Here is a 25,732-nt window from a genome sequence, read left to right as displayed (position 1 = left end):
GGTGAATTGTTAGCCACATATCTCTATCCAAAATTGGAAGGAACAGTTCTTTCAAATATAAACACACAGTTCCAGAAGGAAGACCCTACATTATTAAAAGGATACATACATCCCAACCTTTCTTGTCTCCATCCACTACGTAATTGTTACTGATTGGAAGATGAGAAAAGAATTGCAGATGTAGGTGGCATGTAGATGTGGCTACAATGGCAACCTATGCAATACTGAGCCATTCACAAGATTTATGTTTTTCTTTTTTTTTTTTCTTTCATTAGTACTAAATTTATTAGTAATTTACCCAATAGTGGAAAAGCTAAAAATAAAAATTATAAATAAAGATCAATGTACAGGTGGTACAGTATGGTAAAAAACAACAACTGGGTTTTCAATTCAACCCAACTGAAGGAAATGCAACCGAACTGTTTTCAGAACGGCTTCAGCCATCATTGTTATAGCTATTCTCCAAATGATAAAACCAATGACAACATGCCAGCTATGATATCAGCTGATTAAATAATTGCAAACACTGCAGTGATGTTAAATTTAACTATTTTTTTCTTTTAAAAAATTACTTCTCTAGGTTTGGATTCAATTCTTTCAACAATAATTTTTTTACTGATTTTTTAAAAATAGAATATAGACCTATATTGCAAATCAGAAGGGTTCAATCTAATATGGAATAATAGAAAAAAGAAATCCTTCAGTATCTACCTCACCTACTGTAATACATCAGTAGATCCGATGTACATAAACTTGGTATCACATTGGGTGAAATGCTGATACATATTTTTTCTAAGATTTGTCATCACTATTCTTAAAATAAAGCCAAGCAGTACTTTACATACACACATCCACTTATGAATTATTCAAGTTACCTGGATAGTGTACTTCTGTATTTCATCCAGAACAAACTCTACTTCTTTGGAGGTTGTTAGTGAAGCAAGAATCCCATTTAAGCCATAACAATAAAGTCTGGCATTGTCATAGTTTTCACGACTAGAGTTTATACGCAGGCAAGCATCTCCAACATGATTCCATCCTTCTCCACATAGGTGAGCTAGTAAAACATTACACAAGATTAAAAGTAATTGTGAATTTTAAAAAAATCCATTTTGAACAGCAAAAGAATTCATATTTTAAAACACTTTCTAAACACATCATGTCCATTATATACTAAGCTTTATATCTGCTTTAAGGGGAAAAAGTACATACACAAAGCAATAGATCCAAACTGGATAAATTAGTGCAATAACATATAAGTCCACACTGACACCTGCTTTGTTGTTGTTGTTCAGTCGTTAAGTCGTGTCCGACTCTTCGTGACCCTATGAACCATATCGCGCCAGGCCTTCCTGTCCTTCACTGCCTCCCTGAGTTTGCTCAGTTTCATGCTCAACACCTGCTAATTACTGCAATATGTTCAATGTGCTTAGAGATCAAGGTCTTTATGATCTGCTCTACAATCTTCTTAAATATTGATATCAGAATAACTTATTAGTAGTTCCTTAGCTCCTCCTTTTTTCTCTCTTTGAAAATAAGGACATCTGCTCTCCTCCAATAACGCCATACTACATCAGAGTTTATCATTTCTCAAAGAAATTACCTAAGAGTTCAGCCAGACCATCAGCTTGTTCTTTCAATAATCTAGAATATATTGGCCCTAGAAATTTAAACTCATTCATAGTAAAAGTACATCCCTTAATGAGGTTTCTATCAGTCTCAGGCTTCAGTCCTGCCCCTTCATCTTGCCTTTCAGAGGTACCTCGGAGAACACAAAACTGAACAAGAGATTAGTACTCTGCTTTTCCTTTTGTATTACATTTTACTGTCTATTACATTTTACTGTCTTCCTTTTATTTTCAACATAAAGAAAGAAGCCCTTTTTGTTGTTGTTGTGAGCAAACAGTACTAACATGATAAATGACTAAAGTAAAACTATAAGTAATAATAAGCTATATAATGGGTTATGCCAAAAATGTCAGGGGATTAATAAGCATTTTGAATCATAAAAGTTATCCGTTGCATAATGTTTAGAGGACACACTGAGGGGTGTTTTGGAATTTACTAAAGTGTTTTCCAGAAAAATAACTACATTTGAATCAAATACAATGAGACTTTGATTTAATGGAATCCCATTTATCTGGCTTTGGATGCAAAAGACAAAATGTATGTCTAGACATCCCGAAACAATGTGTCCATTGCATTTAAAGCATCACATAAAAAGTAAACACAAAAAAGTTATAATGACCTTACTTACAGCAATTTGCATCATTTCCATTGAAAAACAAATGGTATAATTTATGTTATGACCAAAATGATGAAAATCACTGCAATGCAGTACTTTCAACAACTGGGAACAATGGACAACCCCCCCCCCCATTGGTCCATTATTATTACTATTGTACTGATTACACTGAATACTTAATATTACAGTTTTGTCAAACTGAGAACAGCCTGCATTCCTGATCTGATTGCCCCATTCTTTCTTTAATAGCAAAGATTATTTGTTATTAAATATTGCATTATTCAAATATTATTTTTTAATTTTTAAATTTTTTTTTACCTGGCAAAGCTTGACATTCTTGCTGTCGCTGATCCCACTGGCAATTGAGGTTTAGTGAACAGCTTTTGCAACTAGTCAATTTATTACATATCTGTTCGTTTCTTACATGACATTTGGTGTAGTTCTTCACTGACTAAAATATAAGCATATGTACAAATTTTGTTAATTTTCAGAATGAAGGAGAAATAACAAAAAGTAGTGAAGGAGCTTATGATCAACTTTGGGCCAGTCCCTCTCTTTCAACCCTAGGAAGCAGGCAATGGCAACCATTTCCAAGAAAACTGCAGGGAATTGTCCAGGCAGTCCCCAGAAGTCAAAAACTGACTTGAGGTGTGTTTGGGCACACATGCGCACACACACACACACACACACACACAAATAGGATAAAAATATGATGATGATGATGATGATGATGATGATGATGATGATGATATTATTATTAGTAATTAAATACTGCCAGGCAAATCAGCAGTTATCATTTAGGGTTTGATGTTTATCTACTGTATATCCTTATCCATATAACGCATCTTTTGGAAGAAAGAACAGCATTAACAGTTTCTGAATTTTCTGAATGATTTCAACAGATTACCTAAAACTCTGTTATACCCACAGAGCCATAATTCATTAGAAGAACATAGGTTCAGTACAATATTGTAGTAAAATAGCCAGGAAGCTGATGATAGAAAGCTTCTCTGCCTGCAACCACAGAGAGCTGCTACACTTATTTTGAGGGAAGGAGTCTAAATAAGAAGGAAATGACTACAGATAGTCTGAATAATATTAAAATGGCCCTGATTTTTTTCTATTTTGCCATATATGCTGGGACAGTGCAGGCAGTGACAGCAGACTCAGACCAACTTCAGCACAGCCCATATACATAACATTCAAATTGCAGGGTGTCTCTGAGGAAGGCATTCATATTAAGTGGCAATAGTGACAGAATTCCTTTCTGGCCCTTTCAATAAGTGTTTAACCTCAGTTCATAGCAATTAAGAATGAAGCTGGTGAGTCTGTATGCAAAACTCCCTTGTAGGACTTAGAAGCAGCTCAGGAAAGGGACTCACTTTCCCAGGATTGCCCCAGTCTTGGCTCCTGCTGGCCAAGTGGTGTCATTAAACTTCCCCTTGGGCTACAGGCAGTGCCTGGCAATGAAATGAATTCTTCTCAACACGTCCTCATTTTGAATAGCCATCACAGAAAAAAGAATACCACAAGATTAAGGAGTCATTCATATGCAACCCAGAAGGGTGCAGCAAAGCACAGGTATAATTAAAGGAATAACAAACTGGTACAAACTGGTAGGACTTTGCCAGGAGAGATAAGGATGATAAAACCTGGCTACCAAGGTTTTAGGTCTGTCAGTAACTCCTAATAACTAATAACTGTCAATAACAAATCGGGGAGAAATAAGAACCTTCAGAAAGAGCAAACAGAGAATAGAGATGAAGAGACTGTCTGCTGACAGACACCTTGGAGTCAGCAAAGAAATAAATCAGAGACCTCTGGACAAGAGAAGGAGATGTCCCAAGGAAGAAGAGGCATGAATTTTAGATCAATTATGAAAGGCATAAACATTGCGGACCTTGATACAAGACAGAGAGATGCCAGGGGGTAGGAAGAAAGGAAAGAAGTAGAAGTTAGTCTGGAGCCATGTCCAGGGAAAAGAAGAAATGGAAAGGCACAGGCTAAGAGATAAGGTAGTACGACATAATGGTTTAAAGCATGAGATTAAGAATACTCATGAGCAAGCTCTGGGTAAAAAAGGAGAAAGTTAAAGGCTGTTCTCCCTGCAATACTCTGCCAAACGATGTTCTACTGGCTACAGCTAATAAGAAAGAGGGCTACAGCTGGGGAGATGCAAACGAATTGGGAATATAAATCAGCTAATGGAAAAAGGGAAGCTGATAGCTTTTCAGCAATGTGGAAAGCAAAAACACTTAGTGGATTACCTGGATAAGGATTGAGTCTGAAAAGTGAAGAGATGAGCAACCTATATCAAACAGGCCAAGACAGAAGCAGACTCCCAACCCAAGGCACAAAAGAATCTCCCAAGGCACTACATCTCCCAGTTCATGTCTTAAAGGTTATGCAAAGGAGGGGGGAGAGTTGGTTTATTTAAAAATATCCTTAAACGGGATAGGCTGCTGTGGAATACAACAAAATTCATCCAAAAGAATTCAATAGCTTAGTGTTGTTTAAACTTTTTCTTCTAACTGTATGATATTATTTGTATATCTGTACAGTTATTTCTTTACACCAAGTTACCAACTGGTCTTCTTTATTCAGAACCAGAGGTCTGCTTATTTGGTGTCTCAGGAGGGAGGAGAGAAATCATTCCTTAGAACCTAACCCCCCAAGCTGATTGGAGATTTGGCATCAAGCCTTTAAAGTAAATTGCAAAAGAGCTGGAGAGATCTTGAAAGAGTCAGCTTTTCAAACTCAGGACAGCTTCTGCCTTAAAACAGGAACTACACATAAATAAATAATACTTTTAATTAGGAATATTTGAGGAAGAGACACTTTGTTTCAGAGAAGGCTCATCTCATTAAAGACATTACAAGAGCTGATTAAAAATATTTTTAACAAAGCTTTTTAACAACATTTGTTGCCTGAATAATTCTTTTTTATTTTAAGCAATTTTACTGATGTTATGTGCTTTTTTCTTTTGTGTTTAAATAAAAATCTATAATATTAGTGTTCAGTTTATTTCAGTGTTTGACATGCATAAAAACACAGAACACAAAATTAATCCCCAAATTAAGTCTCTACCTATAATGCTAAGTTTTAACAATGCAAAATATATTTATAAAATACATATGAGATTACAAGCTATAAACTGAAAACTAGAAGTCAACGTCTATGAATCTAAAATCTATAAAAATAGCAATAAGGCTAAAATCCACAGAATAGTTATAAATAAATCTATAAAACTAAATTCTCTAAATCACTGTATTTTTAACTTTTCATACTAACTTAAAATATAATATTAGTCACACTCATAGTAAAGCTTTGCTTTCTTTTCAGCAAAGCAAATAGTTGTGCAGGGAACAGCCACCAAATATCATGTAGCCCTGCAAAAGATGCAGCTGCTTTAATGGTTCAAGGAGAGTTGGTTTGTGTTTCCACACATTGCAAAATACCTCTCACAACTTTGCCCAGACTAGTATCAATGCTTTTAAAGCATAACATAAACTGTTCTTTTTCTGCAAATTTATTGTACAGATGTCAAGATCCAGACATGCAGAAAATATGCCATCTCTTACCATTAATTGGAATTAGTGATTAAGACAGTTGTAGCCTCCAATTGCAACTAGTATACATGCATGTTCCTTTCTAAATTAATGAAAGATAAATGTGTTTCATGTTAAGGCATCCATATTAGAAGGCAAAAGTAAAGTGAGAATTGCAAGATCAGAAAAATGAAGATCAGAAAAATGAAAATGCATGGCATCTGAGAAAGTTAAAAGGAAATGAGTATGCTGAGCACAGATTAAGGGCAGATGGAGGGAAACAAGGTAGCAATATCAGGAAAAGAAAAGAAAAAGAAAAAAACTCCATTGGCTATAACAGCTATACAAAAAGAAACAGTGGGATGTGGAGTACCTGTGAAGGAAAATTTGTCATTGTTGCAGTCATGATGAGAGTAGCCTAGCCATTTCTCTGTTCCCTCTAATTGAAAATATAATTTCCAAATATAAATTTATTGGGGAGAAGAATGTTAGTATGTCACCTTAATTTTGTAAATTAGATATGTATCCACTAGGAGGAAAAAAAGTTTCCCATTATTGGCTGAAACAATAGTTTTCAGTTGAATAGAAATAGAACTTATGCTATTCTAAGCAATTACTAAACCATGTAGCATTTCACTATAGGTAATAAAAAGAAAGCCTCTGTTTTTAAGATCAACCTAAAAATAGTCTACAAAGTAACTGGCTGACAAGGTAATGGCAAACATGAAAACACAACAGCACATAACTATATATAAACAAATTATCTGGAAGCAACACAAAAGTCACCTGCAAAATATGCACAGATAAATTCCAGTAACTTTTTTTTATACCTTTTTGCATTTAGGTTGGTTCAGTCATTATACATTATTGACAATCCTTCCTGATAGGTACTTTACAATGAATTTTAAATTGCAAGCACCATCTGCTCATTTAATATCAGCTCTACCTAATATTCCTTGTTAACACTTCATTATCACAATGTCAAATTCCTGAACAGTTTTAGGCTACTCCTGAAAATGAATCCATATGGTAGAAAGCAGTGTTCAGTAAAAGTAATTTTTTCCATTTTTTGTAGATAATGACTTTCCAAAAAAGTATTTTTTTCCATTTTTCCAAAAAACTTTCCAAAAAAGTATTTTTTTCCATTTTTGGTAGATAATGACTTTCTGATTATAGATAATCCAAAGCTTTTTAAACACGTTTAAAAGAAAAGTCAAGGCCCTGCTCCTAACCTATACTATTTTTATATTCAAGGTATGCATTGCTTTCGGAAAAAATCTTGGTAGTCTAGTATAAATGCAAATCCAGTAAGTAATCCTTGTTTACACTAAGGTTGCAGTTAGAGCTAAAATAATAAATTCAAAATTAAGATAGCATATCAGATGGACAGATTTAGAATGGATATGTTAATTTATAGAAAGTTAGCTAGAACAATGAGGATGACTTGTATTTTCTTCTGAGACAGGCTTTTGAGGCAAGCTTTATTTTATGGTCTGTATTTAACTGCTAATCACCATCTATATTGAATATAGGAAGCCAAAATAGCTGTCTAGGGACTATCAAGGAAATCGACACAAGGGTCTGTGTTTCATTCCCAGGAACAATATTGTTCATTTTTGGAGTAGCACTGAAAGTTAGCCATAGCTGAAGCTGCTGTGTGGCTCCAGAATTACTTTACTGAAGTTTGTATTATGTAGTAGTAATTGATAAATTTGAAACAATACTTGTTTTTCCATTTCTTCATATTCTCTATTGCCTTCCTGTTCTCCATGAGTTATCAAAAGTAATTGTTAGTGGTTTATTGCATTCATTAGTTAATTCCCTTAAGCTCTAGATGTATATACAATGGCTCAGCTTGATTATAGTGCTCCGTGGCTTCTTTTGTTCGTTCCAGTTTTCTAGATATTTTAAGCATTCCCCTGCTTCTTTTTAATGCTACAAATGACATTTCTTTCTTCCTAAGTTTCTATGAATGCCTAGATACTTATTAAAAGTTAGATTCTAAGAATTCTAAGATACTTACATAACCATTCTCTCTAACAGAAGGAGCAGTACTTTTTTCTCATATTTCTCCTTCCATCTAGCCATGATTTGTTAGATTTCAGGTAAGATTTTTATTTAGCAAGGCCATAGCTTTTGTTCAGATTATCATGAATGACCCTTGCACATTATTTATTTATTTATCATATTTTTACACCATCACAATCAATTCTAATTCTAGGTACCTACTAATTCTAGATTGGTTTATTTGATCAAAGTTAAAATAGATATGTTGTTATTTCTGGCAACCCTTAATGGACTTTTGTGACACCAGGACTGAAATGATGATGCTTTATGGATTTGTTTACAGATAAGAGATGGGACATGGGAAGAAGAGAACATTTATTATATTTTAGGAGAAGGTGATAAGTTACTAAAATTGTTTATACTTGTGATGAAGGTGGGAAGTTACTTTATTTCTTTTTCTTTATTATATTCTTACTTTCCTTTCTATGAAGGCCTATGAATTATTCTGGAAACTATGAGCACCTTTAACTACACTTTTGTTCTCAGTTGTGTGCTCACTAAAAAGGAGTAGATTGCCAGCCCAAACCTCATTTTTTTTTGCATTAGCAAAATAGGATGCTGTTGAATCCCTTCACACAGTGCTTCTGGCTACCTAATAGAGTTGTGCTTTCTACAAAAGCAGAAAGAAAATTGTAACTACATTGGAAATTATCTGCAGAAGAAATTAATTACTATATATTTCTTATAGGGGAATTAGTAGTTTCACTTATTAGCTGTGTTATAAATAAGTGATGAAGAAGAATCTGGCCATTTTACTACAATTTCCCAGTTCTACTATAAAAGATAAAGAGAGACTTAGAGATCTCATGCATGATTAGATCATTGAGACCCCTCCTCTGTTTACAGTTGAAAGGCAGCTCATCTAAACTGCAGGTGTTATTGTCCTGTTCCAGGCCAGCACACATACACAAAGAGGTGGTTGCAATGCTTTACTATAAATGGCTTGGTAAAGTAAATACAAGTGCAAACACATACACATAGTAAAGCGACAAGCCCCAAGGCTTAGCAAGCTTGCCTTAGCGAGTACAGTCCAAAACAGCAGGCAGAGAGAGAAAATAGTCAGGCAAAGTCCAAAGGTCAAAACTGGGTACAAGATTCATCAGCCAGTCCAGGTCTAAAGTCAAGGTCTTGAGGTTCAAAGGTCCAAAAGCAAGGTGCACAGAGCAGGGGTTCACAGACATTTCTCACAACAGAGAAGCTGAACTTGCTGTCCCATTTTAATAGAAGCAGCTCTGGTGTAGCTTATTTAGCGGGGCAAGACTCCTTCCTCATGAGTAATCTCACAGAACATCTTTGCTCTACTCTCTTTGCAGCCGCTAACGTCTTGTGTTGGGATGGCGCGGTAATTCCTCTCCTTCATCTTCAGAGAGCGGGGACAACTGTGTCTGCTGATCACTTAACTCCTCTGCCTGCTCAGATGGCAGTCTGTCTGGTGCCTCTGGAGCTGATGGCTCCTTGTCTGTGGGCACTTCTGAAGCAAACTGCTCTTCAGTCTGACTCCGAATCTGAGCCTACCATGATGGTGTTACCATATATTTGGAGATGTGAAATGGCTCTCAGATAAGGCCTTTAATTGGTGAAGTTATTTTCATCAACATTTAATAACAGCTGTTCTCAGAAGTCTTTAATGAAGCTAACTTCAAGGATATAAATGGTATAAGATCAAGAACTAGATATTAATTTAATGCTCCAATGGAAATGAGAAAAGAGAAGCTTTGCAAAGATGATATTTACATATTTAATCATCATATCCAGAGGTGATCCAATACTGCAGAAGAATCCTTAGCTATATACAATCTCATAACAGGATATTCTGTTCTTTGGAGTTACCAAGTATGATCCTGTAGAATGACTCAGAGAAAGGGGATACTTCTATTGGAAAATGGCAAAGTTCACACAATATGTTTTTCTAAGCTGGAATGACATTTGTTACCTTGTAGTGCAGCATGTATCAGGAACCCATACATTATTTTAGCATACACTGTAAATCAGGCCATCACAGCTATAATTTACTTCAACATTACACATTATATGAATGAGGAACTGAGTTCTGTAAATGTGTGCAGTATTCAGATCTCAATCAGGTAAGGATACTTCAGATCTGACACGTGCACCTTCTGTCACCTGCTCCTTAAAGAAGCTGTGCCTTTTCCTGTGTCCACATTGTGCCTGTATGGATTCAGGAAAATATGTGTTTGAGTTAAGGAGGTAGCAACAGAGATTTAAGAAGGAACCAATAGTAGAGATAAGGTGCCCCCACAGGATCCAAAGCACTCGTACTTCTTCAAATCCAAATACTGTATACCTCTAGCATTGTTTCTAGCCCTGCAATTAACATATGAGCCCAGCCAACTGGTAGTAGACTTTTGTTAAAAAGCACCAATTTCATCTAGTTTCACAATGTAAATATTTTCTATTATTACTGTTAAGGGTAACAGTGAACTATGAAGATGCTTATGAAGAACAAACTACTTGCATAAGCCACTTAGCACTTAAATTTCAAAAATATTTTCTTGGGCAAATCATGAATATATCTTGACATATTATAAACTTCAGTTTGATCTCCTTTATTCAAGCAAATAAAACAGGGAGGGAGGGAGGGTGGAGAAAAAAAAGTACTTTGAATATCTGTACAGTTTCTATTAATTAGCAGTAACCATAGTTCCTCTGACAGCCTTCTTTTAACCTCTGGACCCTGGAAATAACTTGTCCAGGAGGACTCAATTCACTAAGAGGCAACAATTGCAATGTCAGTAAGAGCATGGAAGATGTGCATACAACCAGTTGGGACTTCTATGTTGAAAATTACAAGGGTAGGAATCAAAGAAAATATTGAAAAATTGGTCCAGAGAGAAACTAAATTTGCAGGAGATCTGGTTGTACCGTATTGTGTGTGAATGTGATAGATGACTCCAGCCTGACTGATACAGAACTAATAGGCTTTTGGCAAAAGCAAGTGATTGAGAAGGGTAAGCTTTAACACATTTACATTTCAACTATGTTTTCTGTATTTTAACATTCATGACCAGTTTGAAATTTCAGCTTCGTTGCTTTCTCAGTGAAGATGATATATGATATGGGAAAATTCTAAACTATAATTTCTGTTTGTTACCCAGCTGCCCTTGCCTACTAGGCCTTAAATGATACATAATGTAATATTCTTGGTCTTTCCCTTTCTTCATTTCTTATCTAGATTGTTTACGTTCTCTTGTCTAAGCATCCTATATGAAAAATCATATAACCTGTTATTTGGAAGTTTATTATTTAAAAAAATATTTGTGTAAATGCAGTTTTTCTAATATTTGTATGTTTTTAAAGATAAATAGTTATCATAGCCATAAATGGTTTTATCAACTCAGAGAAATATCCATAGTATTCTTATGTACTTTTGAGACTTTGCCTTATCACAAGCAATTTTATTTTTCTGTCAAAAGCGCTACTGTATGCCACCGATAACACATAAGTAAAGTCCATCACTGTTGATAAGCATCTTCATGTTTTTCCCTCAAGGGAACATATATCAGGGTGGTTAGAGGTGTCTGGGGGGAGGGCGGTTGAAGTATATTCTCTTACTAAATTCAGGAAACTAAACAGCAGAAAAATATTCCCCATGTTTTCTTAAAAACAATGTTATATGCCTCTAAAATATGGAAAAAATCATATAAAAACAAAAGGCAATAATATTAATAAGAGCAACACTATTGTGAGAATATACACTATTATTGTAAAATTAATCCTGAATATTTAGTAATCAGGCTATCAACCCAAACAGAATATGCAGCTCCCAAATGTGTCAATTAAGACGCTATTGTTAATCTTCAAAATTAAATATTTTTATACTTTTTGCAAAATACTTTTGCAATCCTAGAGTTATATTAAATTGTGCTATTTAGGCCTTCAGGTTCAATATCCAATATAATGCAGAGTCAAAACATTGCCAATAGATGGATGTCTGGCCTCTCCTTGAACACTCCCAACAAAGGAGAGTTCACTATCTCCTAACTAGCTAGTTGCATTATCAAACTGCTCAAATGCTCCACATTTTTCCTAACATTACTCTGCAATGTATCTTCATAAATCTTTTACTTTGTTTATGTGTTCATTTATATTAACAGTGGGACAGTCTAAGGCCCTCCAGATAATGCTGAACCAATTTGTAATAGCTTCAGGCTGCATGGATAACAGTGGGAAAACCTAGGAGATAAAGACCAGCAACATCAAGAAGAATATCCAATTCATACTATAACTTCTTCTACATTCCACACTGCAGGCATAAAAACGAGACTATGGCCCTGTAGCTTTATACATTTACCTCAGAATAAGACCAACTGTACTCTATGGGGCTAAATGAAAGTAGGATAGACATCCTGAAGGAAAAAAAAACAATTCAGGAGCATTGGGAAATTTTGAAAAATGAGATGATTATGGCCCAAACACAATACCCTGAAATTAAAAAAAAAAAAAATCAGGAAACATCTGATGAGAGACTGAGGTGGTTGTATAAAGAGCTCTCTGATAAGTTGAGATAAAAAAAGGATTAGTTTAAAAAATGGAAAGAGGACCATATAATAAAAGCAGAATATCAGGAAATAGTCTGAATCTGTAAGGATGGGATCAGGAAGACTAAAGCTCAGAATGAGTTAAGGCTTGCAAGAATACTAAAAAATAACACAAAAGGGTTCTTGGGTATCTGAGGAACAAGAAGTTAAGGAAATAGAAAATCTTCTGGTTGGAGAAGATGCCAAATGGGGTGCACAACAAACTGCTAAACTGGTTGATTCCTACTTTACTTCTGCCTTTTCACAAAAGGAATGAGTAATCCAATGTATCAGAAGGTGTACCATGGGGGGCAGAAGAAAAATGCAGGTCAAAATAGGCAATGGGATGGTCAGAGAATACCTAGCTGCTCTGAATGAATTCACATCTCCTGAACTGGATAAATTACATCTCAGGGTGCTAAAGGAACTGTAAGATGTGATGTAAGAATCACTGACTGTAAACTCTGAAAACTCCTGGAGTATAAGGGAAGTATCAGAAAATTGAAAAAGAGCTATTGTTCTAATCTTTTTTAAAAAAAGGGAAAAAGTTCAGTCCAGGAAACTATGGACCAATTAATTTGTCATCAATACCTGGGAAAATCCTAGAAAGGATCATCAAGCAATGGGTTTGCACTCAGAAAGAAAGAAGGTGATTACTAGAAGCCAGCATGGGTGGTGCCAGAAAAATCTTACTGCTTTTTTTTTTTTTTGGACAAAGTAACTTAGTCTAGGATGTAATGTACCTAGACTGGTTTTGATAAAATTGACTATAGTCTCCTTTTGGATAAAGTAGAACAATGAGGGATGGATGGTCCCAGTACCAGTTAGATTTACAGTTGGTTGAACAACTGTACCCAACACATGGTCCTTAATGGATCTAAGTCTACAAGGAGAGAGTTACCCTACAAGCAGGGTGCCTCAGGGTTCTGTTCTAAGCTCATCAACATTTTTTATAAATGACTTAAACAAGAAGTCATAAAAAGAATAAAGGATAAAAGAAGGATAAAAAGAATGTGCATCAGATTTGCAGATAATGCCAAGCTCAGAGGGATTGCCCACATCTCAAAAAACAGGCTCAGAAAACAATGCTGGTGAGAAATTTAGGGTTCTACACTGAAGTATGAAATATCAGATGTTCAGGTACAAGATAGGTGGTACTTGACTCAGCAATAGTAGTTTTGAGAAAGATATGGGTGTCTTGGCACACCACAGATTAAGCATGAGCCAGCAGTGTGTGCCACAGTAAGCTAATGAAATCTTGGGCTGCATCAGCAGAGATAGGATGTCAAAATCACAAGTGACAGTTCTGCTCTATGCAGGACTGGTCAGACTGAGCCTGAAATATTGTGTCTGGGTTTGGTTGCCACAATACAAAAAAAAATGGGTTGGACTAGAAGACCTCCAACGTCCCGTTCAGCCCTGCAATTCTATTATTTCAGTGGTTCTCTTTACCTGTAAATGTGATGTTTGAAATGAATTAATTTGAAAAACATTTTGAATATGTCAGTTGTGAACAATATTTTCTGATAAACTAAAGAGGATATGAACTTCTATTTTATTCTGAGAAATGTATTTTGATTATTTGATATGCACACCTTTGTTATCTGCACTAATCCTGCAAGTTTGGAGATAGCTTATGAAGAAGGGGGGAAACAGCCAAAAGGCCTTTGCATGATGATAATTCCTAATTCCCAAATGGTTAGATAAGAAGAATGCTTCAGAGTATGTTAGGTTATTAAGTTAGTTATTTCAAGCTTAAGTGTTTTGCTTTATTGGCAAGGAGAATGGGAAAATAAGCTGCTGTACAAGTTTCATTATTTCTCTTTTCAATTATATTAAATACATTTGCAATTAATGCATGATGTTAATTCAGTATTAGCATCAAACTTCTGATTTTAATATGACATTTACATTTGATGGCACCAAAGAGCAAGCTAATGATTACAAAGCAGAACCATTAACAAAACCACAATGTAGTAATCAACACTCACCATGCTGCAGTTACTGTTTGCAGAAATGCACTTCTTATCATCACACCACTGACAGCCATTTGTATTAGCAGTGCAACTGGCACAGTCTGCATATTTATAACATCTGTCATCTGCTGCGGCTATCAGACAAATGAAAAGCATAGCAAAACATCAACATGAGAGACTGAGAATGTCATGCTTTTTAATTTGCACATTTTCAACTGTTGCTATAAACAGTATTTTTGTACTATTAATTGTAAATGCAACTTTTAGTCTAAGATTAACATTCTTTAATAAGAAGCAAATAATACAGGTTATCTTTCATTTAAACTCAGTCATGAATATATTCTACTGGATGCCTTTCTAGTTTTAGGCCAACCAAACAATCATTCCTGGAACAAAATTTTAAAAATTCTAATTTCTGTACAGTGTGAACAAAAATGTATAATGTTTTCATTGCTTCATTCATTAATTTAACAAAATGTCACAACAAATTTTAGCAACTATCTACAAAATACATTTTTAAATCTGAAAAAATAAGATCTGGTCTTTTCTGTGATCAAATTATACTTTCTTTAATATTGGACTGTTTGTATGTTCTTATTTATTGGATATGTATTCAATTCAAAGCACATACAAAGTAAAGAAGGAGCCTGGCATCATCTTACTGTGTCTCTTTATCTTAGTATATTATTATATCTTCACAATAAATAATACAAAATGATTTTTAAATCATTATTTCTCCTTTAATGGTAATAATAGGTGCAACTAAAGGATTCTGAACCCAATCAAATACTTTTTTTTGGAAGGAAAAACATTCGCTAATTGTGTCATAGAAATCAGACAGGCATTATATCATCAAGATTTAACACTTTCACTAAAGAAATCTGTCAATAAAAAATTGCTGAAATTTGGAAAGCAGGCAAGATTTTTGAACTGCATCCATTATATTCTGAAGTGTGAATCTAGTTATTTTTGTACCTCGCAGTGACACATGAATGCCATTCAGATAACTATATCAGCTATGGATGCCACCTTCTGTATTCAAAATTGTCACTTAATTTCTGTGCCAGTTCAGAATAATGTTCCAATAAAAATGCATTTTTTCTTACAATCCATAGAACCATGCCAACATTTTTTCATGAGATAGCCATCTCATTTCCCTTTGCATCAGTTATGCAGGCTCCCGATTTCTTCACACAGAACAGTAAATATCCTGAGGATGAATGGTTTTGCTTTTATAAAACTCACAGTTTTAACTTTTGAATACAACCTTGAGTTCTTGTGGCATGTGTTTCCTGTGGCAGGTGCATGACAATGAAGACAGCAGTGGTTATGCTTAATATGTGGATCTGTTCTTTTATGTGGGCCACAGCACCTGACCTTATTCCAACTACAGCTGCCACTCCATCAGTGTATATATATACTGCAACACAAATACCAAGGGGTTTCATATTCCCTCATAATCAAAGTAAATATTTCTGCTTCCCTGGTTCTGGGAGGAAGAGGATTGTAAATAAGCATATCTTCCTCAACAGATAATTCTACACAAGCACAAACACATGCTTGATTTCTAAACTTGAAACATCAGTGGATTCATCCATTTGAAGGGGAATCTACTGTGCTCTGTTCTACTCATTTTATTAACTTCTCACAAAAAGTTGACATAACCTTGACACATCTTTAAATTATTAGAGAGTGGTATACTAGCCCAGTACCAGACTTAGACAACATACAACAGTACAGATCACTTAGAACTTATTGGTAAAACTGTGGACAACCTTTCCAAGACATTTCATGCAGACAAGATGGAATCGTATAGACAGTCACATAAGACAGTGACCTATGTGTTGAAAATCAATACTTCACTACCATCTTTTTTGATAGGAGGACTAACAAAGAGCACATCCAGACAAAGTACTAGAAAATGAAGAAGCTAAAGTGCTCTCAGACTTTAGAATTCAAGCAAACAAGTACCTGCCATATAACATCCCAGACTTAACAACCGTTGATAAGAAAGACAAAAAAGTCTGGGTAGTGGACACTGCAATACCTGGAGGCAGCAGAATAGCAGAGAAAGAACTGGAGAAAATCACAAAATATAGACCTGCAAATAAAAATATAAATAGAACGACTGTGACAAACAAAAGCAAAGACAGTACCAATGGTAATAGCCACCTTGGATACAAATCCAAAACATCTGGAGCACCACTTGAAGACCATCAGCATTGACAAAATCATCATCAGTCAATTGCAAAAGGCAGCTTTACTTGGAACAGCTTACATCCTGTGGCAATACCTTTAATATTATTAAACAACAATTGCCTATCCCAGGTCCTTCAGAAGGATTCAACAGGTGGACAAAAATGCCAAATTCAGTCTAAACACCTGGCTGATGGTGTGACCATCCATAATAATAATAATAAATTATTAATAATAATTTATTTATTAATTTATTAGAAATGTGATGATAATGAAAGCTGCCAAGGAGTCCGAAAGAATTAGCAGGACCACACTCCCCCATCCATTTTTTGGTGTAAGTCTTCTACCAAAGTGTTTCAATAACATCCTGACCAAACACCTCTTGAAAAGTATACAGATAATCAGCATCATCCCCATGGGATCCACCTTTTCCCAATCTCCTTTCTCGAAAGCAAAATATTTGATACTGTTCCATAACTACAGAATATTCAGGTCAGGTGCAGGTTTTTTCAGGGGAGGTATAATTTCTGCCCCCTTTAGCAAGAAGAAACAAATCCATACCACAAGGAAACAATGAATAACTCTTTTAACCTTGGGGCCTGTTCTGTCTTGGTAATTTAATCAGCCACAGTAGCAAGCCATGCAGGTGGTAGCCTTAAAGTCTTCACACACCCTATCTACATCCTCAAGATTGACTCAAAATAATAGGACATCTAGTTGCAAGGACTACAAATATTTAAAAACATATCTCTTTGACTTACCAAGAGTCCTCAATGTAAAATAAATTTTAAAATGTGTCCTAAAGAATTCATCAAGACATTTAATTTATCTCTAGTACTGTCCAAGCTGAAATGGAAACAATCAGTTCAACTGTTTGCCAAAGAAAACTATATGGCAAGCCATGAAACAACAAAAAATAGTTGTAGGAAAAAAAACATTTGCATTAATCAAAAATATATTTAAAAGCAACTGTCTTTACTTCCTGCTTTAATCATGCATTCTATTTACTCCTGATTGCTACTACTTGATTCTTGACTGCTGCTGATGGTTTCCATATTGCTGATTGCACACAGTGTTGCTTGTTGCCTACTGTGTGTGGCTGAAGCACTACTTGCTACTGATTTAGTTGAGGCAGCTACAGGGTATATATAAGGAAGCCAGTTTCTCTAAGACAGGGCTCACTGAAGAAGCAACAGAGGAAGCTAACAGGAGCTTTGGAGAAGTCAAAGGAGAGACACTTGTTATTCATCAGAGAAGACAGAGACAGAGGAAACTGCTCTTGTGACCTATACTAGATACACCTGTTTGTTTTTTTCCTGAACATAGTAAGAATGCTACATATGGTTCAAGTATAGGTTGACTGCCCTCTTGGAGGAAGTGAAGGAGCTAGAGGCAAAGTTTTCTATTCCTCAGTTATAGGGAAGATGAATCAGGCACAGAAAGTGCCTGTGGACGGATTAGTACCAAGAAGCATCTTAGAAGACAGAAGAAATAGAGGAGATGGAAAGATAAAATGACATGCCCTAAGCCCATCAAGAAGAGATCTTATTCTCTGGGGCTTCAGAATAGATTCCAAGGTTTCATTGCTGGTAAAGTTTCTGGACCCCTGCATAAAGAAGAGCTTCTACAAGCCTCAATAATAAGATAGAGAACTCTACTAGGATCTGCAAAGAGATGGATTCTACAGAGTAGGGAAAGAAATGATAGATGGTAATAACAGGAGACTTCCTACTAGAGAACCAAAACAGTAATCTGCTTTCCAGTCTGTCAAGAGACTGCTGTCTTCCTGTGGCACACATTCAGAATGTGTTGGAAAAAAGATTCTTTAAGTCCACGAATAAATATCCCTTTCTACTGAGACGCATGGGTACAAATGACACAGCAAATACAACCTTGAAAATGGTAAAAGTGTTATGAAAGAAAGTTATCTTAGCCTAACTTTATTGTATTTGATAAAAGGGAACCTGGAAGGAGTTTGCTGGAATCACAATTCCATGATTGACAATTCACTCACTGACCACCTATTTGAATACCTTTCACTCTGCAAGCCTAGGTCAGGCAGGCCAATTCATTACATCTTGCAGTCAGAAATGAATTTTATTCATATCACTGACAAAGTCTCTGACAATTATGCCTTTCCCCAGAAGCACAGGAGATCCTTACCTTTGATCTGAGAGCACTCAAGAACATGCTATAGGCAGAGCTGGGATCTTGAAATTTTTACTCCTCACCAAGTTTACCAATATGTAGATTAGTAACACCCTAATCTTTAAGAAATACTTTCATTTATTTCCCTAATTAGCAGCTGCCTGTTTCAGCCTGTTCCCTTCTACTGTGCATTATTTTCTTGGGATTGGTCATCTGATGCACCGGAATATGGAAATAGCCTTGATGAAGGCATGGAGAAGCCATTAAGGAGGAGAAATGACAATTTAGTTCTGGGAAAGGGGAAAGAAACTCAAAATAACCCTGCCTTGATTCTGTTCAAAATGGATATAAGCAAAAAAGCTGACATAAAGAGGGTGGAAAATGTACAGTTCTCACAAAGATGTAAAAATAGCAAACTGCTTAGATGCAAGTAACACGATTCAGGAGGATAGTGACAAACTAGAATAATGGGCAATGGTAAAGTGAATTTCAACAGGGTCAAATGAAAAGTCCTACATTTAGGTAGAAAAAAATCCAAGATATGGGTATAGAATGGAGGACCATGCTGGGAGCAGGGCATAAGGAAGGTATCTGGGTGTCTTGGTGGATTTCTAGCTGAAGATGACGCATCAGTCTGATGCAGTTACCAAAAAAAAAAAAAGCACATGGAATCCCAGGCTACATCAATAGAAGTATAGTGTCAAGACCAAAGGAAGTCACATTTCTTAATTTTGTGTTGGTCAGATAATGTACCTCTAATATTATATCCTGTTTTTTGCTGTGTATTTTAGGTAAGACATTGAATAAATGGGGGAGAATGAATGCAATCAAGATGGTAAATAGTCTTTAAAAAAAAAAACTTGGTAGGAGACATTGGGTATGTGGGGAAGGGGAAGGGGAAGGGGAAGGGGAAGGGGAAGGGGAAGGGGAAGGGGAAGGGGAAGGGGAAGGGGAAGGGGAAGGGGAAGAGAAGAGAAGAGAAGAGAAGAGAAGAGAAGAGAAGAGAAGAGAAGAGAAGAGAAGAGAAGAGAAGAGAAGAGAAGAGAAGAGAAGGAGATGTGATTGGTGTCTTCTAGTATCTGAAGGGCTGTTTTCTGGAAAACAGGGCAGAATTGTTCACAGGTTCCAGAACCAGGACAAGAAACAATGGATTTCAGTTAAAAGAAAACAGAGCTAGGCTGGACATCATGAAAAATTTCCCAAAAGTAAGAGCTGTACAATGGAACAGACTACAGGAGTTGGTGGACTCTCTCACCTGGGACATGTTTAAGCAGAGACTGGAGGTGGCTATCTATTGAGGACATGGTAGTAGTTGATTCCTGCACTAGGCATGAGGTTCGACTAGTTCATCTGTAAGGTTCCTTCTATTCCTTATATTTTAAGATTCCTGTATTTGGAACTCATTTAAAGCATCCTGATTTCTTTGCACATCCTTTTCAGCCTGTTATCACGAAAGCTGTATTGGCCTTTTTAAGTGGTTTTTACATTCCTTCCTTCCTTGACTACTTTTCAAAGGTTATTCACATCATTTCACCTTTTAGTCTAGCATCATGTCTTCGTTACTTTCTCTATTATTTGTAATATCTTCTAAAACTAAAGATCCTTTTTCTCAACCTTCTATGTTCTCCTGCACTAATAAAGCATTAGTAATATGTCATCTCAACATCTTATACTGTTTCTTTCATCTTTTGTTATATTTATTATCCATTATTTTCAGAAAAGATCTTAATAATTTGAAGTTGCACCACGGAATAATCATGTTTTAATAATTTAAAGTTGCACCATTGAATAACTTTTGAAATAGAAGAAAAAAACAGCATAGTAAATTATCACACATGTTTACATCAGTTGTCAAAATAGATGAACTACATCCATTCTTTCTGCTTAGAATGTGCAGTCAACTCTAAATAATAAAATGATCATTACTTTTTCTTTGAAGATTTCCAAAACATATAATGTCACACAACAGTAACAAATTTCCCATTTCTCTTTTATATTGGAGTTACCTAACTCACTCTCTTTTGTTCCAGAGTGTTCTTCAAACCTTAGGTGTATCTGAGATGCAACATACCGCATCAGGTAGGTAGGAAGAAAAGGTTTATTTCACCAATTCTAGTCACACATCTTCATATTTAAACAAGTGAATTTCAGTTTAAGAAAAACTTATTTCTCAAGAACCTACTGAAGAAAATGAAGAGATGTACAGTATGCTAATATAATCCCATGAGTTAATGTGGCACTTAGAGGTAAACAGTGCTATCACTGTTAATTTTAAGATAGCTGTTTGATATCTTTCATAGGGGAATAAACAAAAGCCTTTATAACATCCTTGAAAGATTCTGTAAGTATTTTTACAAATGTTACACCAAGCATGTACATAAAGGAAGCAGAATGATAAGTCTGTCTTATAAATGTGCTGACTGGAGTGTGAAAAAGCCTGCATATATAAAACTTGCTCTGTATAGTTGGGGCTTTGATTTAGGTAGCTTGCATTTGCACAGACACCTGTACTGCTAAATGCATTTTCATGGCAGAATAGGCCAGGGCAATGCACTCATTGCATTCATGCATTCAGTTTAATATGTATTATCAATATTACAGGACAATTTACTTACCTATTTTTCTGGGACATTTTGCCCTAAGAATGTTAGTATCATGTCTAGGTTCCCATGACACGCAGTGATTTTTGTTCCATAAGCACCTTAACCCTGGCCCAGCCATTTTACAAAGATCTTCATCTCTGAATGCTTCACAATTGGGAGGTTTGTATACAAGGATGTCATTCAACAAAATGCTTGAAAAGCCTCCAAATATATACATGGACCTATTAAATAAAACAAAGTAATATTGTGTTTCTACAAGAACAGATATCAAAGCCATGAACCTGCCTTATTTACACCCCCCTTTTAAAAGTGTATGTGGGTGCACCTGTATATTTTTAGCATTACTTGTCCTAACCAGAGGTAGGCAGCCTATGGCTAATAAGTCCATTTTTGCAGCCCCTTGAACCCATTAAGCTCATTCTGCTGAAACTGAGCAACTAGCTGCTAAATAAATTCTGCCAATTTTCAGAAGGAAACTAAATAAAACAGATGAAAAGACTACAATCAACTTTACACATCCATAAAAGTTAAACTTTCCAATCAAAACATGGAAGAAATGGACTGAAAAAAAGGTAGCACTGTTTCCTCCAGTAATATCATTACATTACTGGCACTGCAAACATGAGCAGTTGAAAAAAAGATCCAAATAATGAAGGTCCCCAAACTTGTTCACTCTTGGCTAAACTCATAGAAAGGAAAAAGTATAATATACCTAACTATATGATCCAGGCAGATCCTGACAGAATTAAGTATGAATTCATGTAAGTACTTTTTTAGCTTTCTAATGAAAAGAAATTCATTCAGATCTGTATAATTCACTAGGTTATTCCATATATACAAAACAACATTATCATGAGCATAGTTTTAATCAAGATTGTCTCCATTTTCCCTTTAGGCAACTTGATATTAACTATGTCTATTTAAATTAGTTTTAATTTAAAACTTCACAGGTTTGGCTGCCTGTTTAAATAGAAGAACACAGAAAATCCATGTAATGATTTTTCACTGTGTTCACAACTTTTGCATATCATAAAATATATGATGCACAAGTGAACAATCTTAAAACTAAATGTTGATCTTAGCATTTATATAAGCATTTGAAAACGTAAGTCAAAGCAATGGCTCGAAACCGCTTTTCCATGAATATAAAACCAATCCAGTAAGTTACACAGAACACAGTAATACCAATAATAAAAAAAGTAAATCGATCAGAGGAGAACTCTATGTGGAGATAAAAAAGGCAGACAAGGATTCCCCTTCTCATTTGTCTTCAGATCAGACAATAGACAATGAATGGATCAAGATTACACTGGAAACTACTATGGCAACTCAAGCCTTCAACAATACTCATCTGGACCACTTCAATATACTCTACACGCCTTTTAAGATTCCACTCAGAAACTGCAATTGTTTCAGAATGTGGCAGTCTAATAAGTTTCAGAGTGCAATTCAAAGTGTTGGAGTTGATCCTTATGGCTTGGCACCTAGAAAACTTCAGAACCACCTCCTCTGAGACTTGACCTCTCTGAGATGCTTACCCCAAGAAAAGCAACCCATTTTCAAAAGGTGAATGGGACTGAGGCCCAAAAATGTTACTTTTACGGGATGATCTTGGTCCAAAACGGAATTGTTCTGGGGGAGGATAATTGTGATTTTGCCTATGATTTATGCAATACTGGGATTTTAATCTTAAACTTTAATTTCAGTCTTATTTATACATTTCGTTTTATATGGCATTTTAGTCATTATATTTTATTTGTTATAAACTGCCAGGAGTTGGTCAGATGAGCTGGTATTTAAATTTAAATAAGTAAATTATAATAGTGAAAATATTCCTGTTTTACAAGTTCTAATTTAAATGGAACATAATATTGGCTTACATATTAGTCAGACAATAATTCATATTATTCATGAATTTTGTATCCTGAAACAGCCATTAGAGGTGTTTTCTTTTGACAGTGTAAGAGATGTATATTTACCCATTGCTGACAATTGCAGAATGACCAAATCTGTTCACATCCCGATGAAGGCTTGGTTTTGGAAGAACTTTCCACTCATCACAAGCTAATAAGGGAAGAGAATGTAATTTGCTGTTATTGAACTTCAAAAGAATATAAATCAGTATTAGTAGAAACTGTAACAATTATAGAATAACCCAAATCTCTCACATCACAATGAAAATAAAGTTCACAAAGAATTTTCATCCGAAAATAATAATGTAAAAAATATGGTTACAATTTCCTGTTCATAAGCTTCAAGAAAATATATCCCAGCATTTTAAAATAACAACTGATATATCTGTACACAACTTTTAACTAATTTAAATACTATACATTCAGTACTTGAATGTATTGAACTCAGTGTAATTTCAATTCATTGTAATCCAGTCAACCTTCTAAAATAGATTAACATTATCATCTTATTGCAGATGTACGATCTGCAATAAAATATGCAGAATCTTTGGTGCTCTCTGAGCTCAGTTACTTGCAGACATTTCATTACCTGACTAGGTATCATCATCAATGCTAGCGAGTGTGGGGTTTGCTCCCTGTTTATATACAGTAGCTTGCTCTGCCAGTGTTGGTCAGGGTAAGGTTTTCTCCTTGGTAGTTCTTGATTAGGGTATTGCTTTCTGTTTGTTTGTCTGGTATTAATCCCTGCTTATTTGGATGTTGGCTGCTGGAGAGGATGTGTTCTGGTCTTTTTGTTTCCTTCTTAGCGTTTTTATTGTCTTTTTAAAATGGTGTGTAAATGTGGTTTATCTCTATGTGTCTACTGATGGCTGATTTGTCTGAATACCAAGCTTTCAGGAATTCCCTAGCATTTTTGGATTTAGCTTGGTCTAGGATGCTCAGAGTTTCCCAGTTGAAGCTATGGTTGAGTTTGTCCTTGTGTTGTGAGATTAAGGAGTTTTCATCATGTCTTCTGACTGCTAGTTGGTGTTCATGGATGCGCTCTGCTAGTCTTCTGCCTGTCTGTCCTAAACAGTGGCTGTTACAGTCCTTACACTGCATGTTGTAGATGACTCTTGTTTTTTCTTCTTGGGCTACTGGGTCTTTTGGTTTACTTAGAATGTTTTGGAGGGCTTTAGTTGGTTTGTGTGCTACAGTGATGCTGTGTGGTTGTAATAGTCTGTTGGTTGTTTCTGATATGTTTTTGATGTATGGTAGTGTTATCCTTTTCATAGCTTGTGTTGGTTGTGCTGTAGTGGGTTGAGTGGTCAACTTTTTAATAAAGTTGTGTGAGTATCCATTGTATTGGAAGATGTTGCATAAGCCGTCTGTTTTCTGTTTTTGGTGTTCTGGGTTTCTGCAATTGCTTGTACTCATTTGAATAATGTTCTTAAACAGCTTCTCTTGTGGGAGGTTGGATTATTTCTTTGGTAATGGAGCACTTGGTTAGTGTGGGTTATTTTTCAATAGACTTGTGTTTCTAATTTGCATCATTTCTTCTGCTGATCAGGATATCCAGAAAGGGTAATGTGTTGTTTTCTTATTCCAGTGTGAATTTTTTTCCTTTGAAGAAATTGTTAATTGTTTCATGTGTCTTCTCTAGTTGTTCCTTTTATTAGGTTGAAGGTGTTGTCTACATACTGGATCCATACTTTTGGTTGTATCTGTGGGAGTGCCATAGTTTCTAGACGCTGCATTACAGTCTCTGCTACGAATCCTGAGAGTGGTGATCCCATGGATGCTTCTCTGATTTGTTGGTACATTTGTCCACCAAACTGAAAGTAGGTAGTGAGGCAAAGGTTGATGAGGTCCACGATTCTGGATATTTCAATCTTAGTGTATTTGGCTAGTGTATTTGGCTCAGGCGGATGTGTTGTGTAGTACTGCTGCCATGGATTATTTCACTAGTTCTGGATCTATTGACATAAAGAGTGCTATGACACTGAATGAAAACATAATTTCATCTTCTATTTTTAGGTCTTTGATTTTCTGGAGGCAGTGTAATGGGGAGTTGATATAATATTCACTCCACTCTGTGAGATGTCCAAAATTTTTGTAAGTTTTTTGGCTATGTTGTATTTGGGGTCCCTGGTAACGATACAATTGGACAAAGAGATATGTCAGGCTTTTTCTTTTTCTTCTTGCCATCTTTTTCTTCTTGCCATGTTTGTAGTAGCAATAGATTCCCTTTCTTTGAGTCATGTCTTTTGTTTGATTTTTCTTGGGGTTCTGTTAGTGTAGTAGTGGTAGTATTTATCCAGCAGCCTGACTGGCAATTGTGATTTGCTTGCAATTATAATGCTGCACTTAATGCTGTACTTAATGTAAGTATGTTTCTTTAGTTTATTATCCAAATTTTCATCCCGACTATTGTGTTATCATTTTCTAATCATGTTTTTCATGAATGAATATATTTTTATCAATATGTAATCAATATTTCTAGAAAGTATGACCTGATG

The 25,732-nt window shown here is 35.5% G+C and overlaps 1 protein-coding gene across 2 annotated transcripts in view; it reads right to left on the bottom strand.

Annotated features, from left to right (window-relative positions):
* The window catches only part of ATRNL1 (attractin like 1), a 578,187-nt gene that overhangs the window by 468,857 nt on the left and 83,598 nt on the right, over positions 1-25,732 (bottom strand). For both annotated transcript variants that reach the window (XM_088131807.1, XM_088131808.1), the window contains exons 11-15: positions 23,301-23,385; positions 21,334-21,542; positions 14,390-14,508; positions 2,564-2,696; positions 876-1,057 (exon numbers count right to left, since the gene is read on the bottom strand). In XM_088131807.1, the coding sequence (XP_087987933.1) occupies positions 876-1,057; positions 2,564-2,696; positions 14,390-14,508; positions 21,334-21,542; positions 23,301-23,385 (728 nt within the window). The remainder of the gene's footprint in view (positions 1-875; positions 1,058-2,563; positions 2,697-14,389; positions 14,509-21,333; positions 21,543-23,300; positions 23,386-25,732) is intronic.

Source organism: Python bivittatus, unplaced genomic scaffold (assembly GCF_059951505.1).
Source record: "Python bivittatus isolate LINGU-HERP-01145 unplaced genomic scaffold, Pbiv_v1 ctg000980_np1212, whole genome shotgun sequence".
Taxonomy (NCBI): Eukaryota; Metazoa; Chordata; class Lepidosauria; order Squamata; family Pythonidae; genus Python; species Python bivittatus.
The sequence above is the reverse complement of the archived record's forward strand: the minus strand, read 5'-3'. Positions and strand labels throughout refer to the sequence as shown.